Source organism: Epinephelus moara, chromosome 1 (genome assembly GCF_006386435.1).
Source record: "Epinephelus moara isolate mb chromosome 1, YSFRI_EMoa_1.0, whole genome shotgun sequence".
Classification (NCBI taxonomy): Eukaryota; Metazoa; Chordata; class Actinopteri; order Perciformes; family Serranidae; genus Epinephelus; species Epinephelus moara.
In genome coordinates this window covers 3,153,242-3,157,824 of record NC_065506.1, presented here as the reverse complement: position 1 = coordinate 3,157,824, position 4,583 = coordinate 3,153,242, and the positions used below count along the sequence as shown (strand labels likewise).

At 38.1% G+C, this 4,583-nt stretch overlaps 1 protein-coding gene across 1 annotated transcript in view; it reads right to left on the bottom strand.

The window, feature by feature from the left end:
* efl1 (elongation factor like GTPase 1) overlaps positions 1-4,376 on the bottom strand; it is a 275,829-nt gene extending 271,453 nt beyond the window's left edge. Inside the window, exon 1 of the mRNA XM_050041090.1 lies at positions 3,707-4,376. Within this exon, the coding sequence (XP_049897047.1) occupies positions 3,707-3,797 (91 nt within the window). The 5' untranslated portion in view covers positions 3,798-4,376. The remainder of the gene's footprint in view (positions 1-3,706) is intronic.
* Between the last annotated feature and the right edge of the window lie 207 nt (positions 4,377-4,583).

The following is a 4,583-nucleotide window of genomic DNA, read 5'->3' as shown; positions in this document are numbered from 1 at the left end:
CGATAGCATTGTTAATGTGGTCTGTAGGATCTGTAGCGGTCGCCATTGTTGCTATCCTCACCAGTTACCCACCGGCGTACAGCTTGACATCAGCGTGGCGCTGATTGGCTAATCGCTAGACCCGCCCCCACCCCCGGCGTTCATTGGTCCGTCCATCGTTTGGACGAGATAAATCGCAAATTNTGGGCGCTGATTGGCTAATCGCTAGACCCGCCCCCACCCCCGGCGTTCATTGGTCCGTCCATCGTTTGGACGAGATAAATCGCAAATTCATTGAAGTATGCCAGACCAGAGATGCAAGCCTACTCAGTTGAGTGGGCGGGGTCTATGGTCTGGAACCAGGCTAGCTCCATCCGCCAAAATAACCACTTATGATGGACATACAGCGATGGTGTTCAATTACCCTATATGCTTACACTTTTACATGCTGAAAAATGCTCAAGCTATTCTTTAACTTCAGCTGTGGGAAATTGTAATGTCAACTCTTTTTGTTTGTTTGTTTGTTTGTTCTTTACTACTTTGACATTTTATATACTGTACGATATATCAATAGATGAAATCATAATTAGAACTATCATAATAATTTCTTCACAGTGATCATAATATTTTTTCTCCTAATCAATGACATCATGTTCAAACAAAACAGTTGAAAGCACTGGACTCAATGTGACATGCATATATTTAAAGGATCTTAAGTCTGTCTTGTTCATGTGGAGATAATGATGCTGTGATAACTGTATCCATAGATTAAGTTAAATTTAAATTAAAGTCTAATTTCTCTACATTTCAAGTTTTGTTTTTTTTATCAATAACAATAATATTAACTACAAATGTTTTTGTTGTACAGTGTACCTGCATATATCTGAAAAACTGTTAACAGTCAGTGGTTGCACCTGTATGATTGGGAAACTGACAATGCAAGTTATTAAAGCTGAAACTTTATGTAAATGTGTGTTGTCTGTCATGTCAATTTTACTAAGGAGAAGCAGGGAAGACTGGAGACGGCTGCGACATGTGACGGTTGCAACAGCTCTTATTCTCCAATCAGAGTGATGACACTCACACTGCACATGCTCAGTTCGACCCTCTCCCCCATCAGGGAGACAGAAGACACATTCAACATTCAATGCTGCTGCATTTATTGTAATAAAAATGTTTTGGAGGTATGAGAGTAAGTTTTTTTCAAGAGCAGTTTTTTTCTTATACTGTCCTGACTTTTGTATGAATTAATCAAAACTTACTAAGTTCATTTCATATTAACGTAACCTAATTATTGTAATGATCCATTAGTAAATATTAAATTCTTTATTATTCACTGAATAAATCATCTAAAAGTAGCAATTGTATTCTGTTTGATTTTCAGAGTACCAAAAGTGAGGGCAAGGGTTACTAACAGAGATGTTCCCCACAAACAAAACTCAGTAACTGTTATTTGATCGATATTACTAAATCAATAAATATAGAGTGCTCCTGGATTGATGTTTTTCTGTTGGCTGACACAGAAGTTACCATCTTACTGGTTCCCTCATCACAAAGCCAACTGAATTTTTCCATTAGATTCTGGATTATTGCAGAAGATAAATTCTGTGGCAAACAAACATTATACTTACACGTTTTGTTCAACAAGATAATCTTCACAAATGAACACCACTTTCATAATTACTGAAGTCTAAATGCAATCACCAGAAGTAAAAACCTAAAATTAGGCTATAAACAAAAAGGGATGGGATAAAATAATCGATTCATCCAATTCAAATCAATCGTCTTTTGAATGACCCAATATCAATTCATAAAATCCAACATCAGTCTTTTAATATGTGCTTTTTCCTCCAGATGTGCGAAGCTTTAACCCCGTTAATGTCGCCGGTAGTTATTAACGTCCATAGTACTGACAAGCTCTGACATTACCAGCTCTTTTATCTGTAACTGTTAGCTTACTTGGATATGTTTTGATGTAATTTATTATCGTGCTGCAGCAGCCTCCTGCTGTCTGTGCATCAGGGCTGCTGCGCCCCTTTTACGCACACACAGATACACAAACACTGAGAGGAGATGGAGACTCTCTTCCTGGCGGTGGAGACAGAGAAGTGAAGATAATTTGAGCTGATAACTATGCCTGTTACTGTGAGTGCAATAAAACCTCCAAAAGGAAAACGTTTGTACTTTAAAATATCACTTTTCTACATGTTTCCATGTTGCTGAACAGGTGTATTGATAATCTGCTGTCCAAAGTCTCTTGTTCAGTGCTGCTAATATTATGTTATAAAAAAGCACAGAGCCCTTTCCAGCTAATAGCAAACTGTTACGAACAAGCTGAAACAACAACATATTAACAACAATATATATATATGTCTCACGGTTTAGTTTAGTTTGCCACCAGTCTTAAAACGTACCTGTGGCAATGTGACCGGCAGGAAGTGAATCTCCCCAGCAGCAGAAGGACGAGCAGAGAGGACAGGAGGACGGATTAATACTTACTGATGTCTGTGTTCTTTATTCTTTCTAAATTGTGATGTCAGGATTATCATTTATTTTATTTACATTTTAGATTTGTTTCCAGTGAGATATTGAGTTTATATTGTGACTTGCTGTTTTAATATTACTGCTGCTGCTCTAGAAACATTTAGTCATAGAATATTCAGCTTTATTCCTGTTTGAATTTATTCTTTTTTAAAATAATTCATTGGACAATTTACAGTATCAGTTCTCTGAGAATCTCTTTCACATTCTAAAAAAAAATTAGTATTGTACCTGAAATATCCCCAATCGAATCAGAAATCCAATTGGGACATTGTGAATCAAAACTGAATTGATTCAGGGAATCAGTGAGGATACCCAGCCCTATAAACAAACGACACGAGCCTATCCCTGCAACAATGCATATTTTCAGCATTCTATGCTTAATCAGACAAAAGTTAAGTAATGAGATTTAATGTATTTTTAACATGTTACAACTGTTCCTCGAGTTGGGGTCAGGTGCAACATCTGACTTCTTTCATTCAAATAAATATTTATCAACAATGTCATATGTAATCATGTTTAAATTAGGGGTGAGAATCACTAGAGGATCCACTATTCCATATTATCATGATATTTAAGTCAGAAGACAATATACTGCGATTTTAAACATGTTGCGACATGCTGAGTATTTCAGTAAAATTGCTATATATTATCTTATTTAACTGTAAATTATGTCCCCATAGGAAAACTCTGTTGACATCTTTTTTATTTAATAATAGAGTTTTCAGTCTGTTCATCTCACTTCAGCCATTTTTGCAACAGCAAAATGTATCTAGTGGACTGAAAAAGCAATTGATTTCATTATTCTAGTAGACTACCTAATTTTAATTTGTATTTGTCATATTAATAATTCATATGATAAAAAAGTCATACTTGTCACTGTGTGACCCTACAATATTGTCACACAAGAATATTGCTATATGCTGTATCAATTTTTCCCCCTATCCCTAGTTTAAATGGTTTGGGTAATTACCAGACATAAAAATGTGGTTAGCATAATCCAAATAGCCTCGGAGGAACTGAGAGAAATGTAAAACGTGTTGCAACCGTCCCCAGTCTCCCCTACTGAGCACTACCTTAGACAGGCAAATAAGTACTAAGTCTACCATCAGGTCTACCGTAAAGAACAGCGCAGAATCAGGGCTCGCTCCTGCTGATAAGCTGATATGTCAGCGTGTCTACTCACCGTGGTCGACATGAGCCAGAATGCACAGGTTTCTAATGTTGGCAGGGTTTCTCTGCAGTGCAATGATCTTCTCCAGGCTAGGGTGTCCCATGGTGAACACCTGAAACTAATGACAACGCTACACGTGCAGCTGGTAGCTGCCGTAACCTGCTTTATACCTTAACGGTACGGTGAAGTGACACCGTGATAGTACAGTAACACAGTCTACCATACAGTAACGTTGCATTCAGTTATTTGTCATTTCAGGTTTGGCTTACTTCCAGGTTATTGCAAACGTCAGAGTCGGCAACGGGGTGTAAGTTAACGTTAGTTGGAAAATAGAGTCTGAGTAACTGTGGTTTCAAAACATGGACTCTGTTAACAAGGGTAGGCTATCTTAACACAAAAGGTGAGAGTACACTGACTTGGTGCTAACAATATGAACTGTGACAGATGATAGTGCTAACACTGTGGCTAGCCTAACGTTAATCCAATCCTCTCATAGAAACTACAGTAAGACCAAACGTGGTTTCTTAATCAATGTCTTCACAGGACACCGCTATGACGTGCAACGCTGATGTGTCCAGTAAAATCCAACAAGGTTGCGAGAACATGCAGGTAGTTTAAAGACATGTGGACATTCTCAACTCACGCTGTTATCCCGGAAGTTGATGAGCATATTAACCACAGACATATATACGTAGACGCCGCATTGACCATAGATATATATACGTAGATGCCGCATTCAACGGTGCTCCTCATTGGAGCGATACGTCAACGCGGCCGCCATCTTGCCCAGGTGGAGCCGCGCTGCCTAATGCATGTATGTCTATTGAGGCAGGAGATTATTTATGATTAAAATCATCATTACTCGCTGAATTCTCAACCGATTTTCATG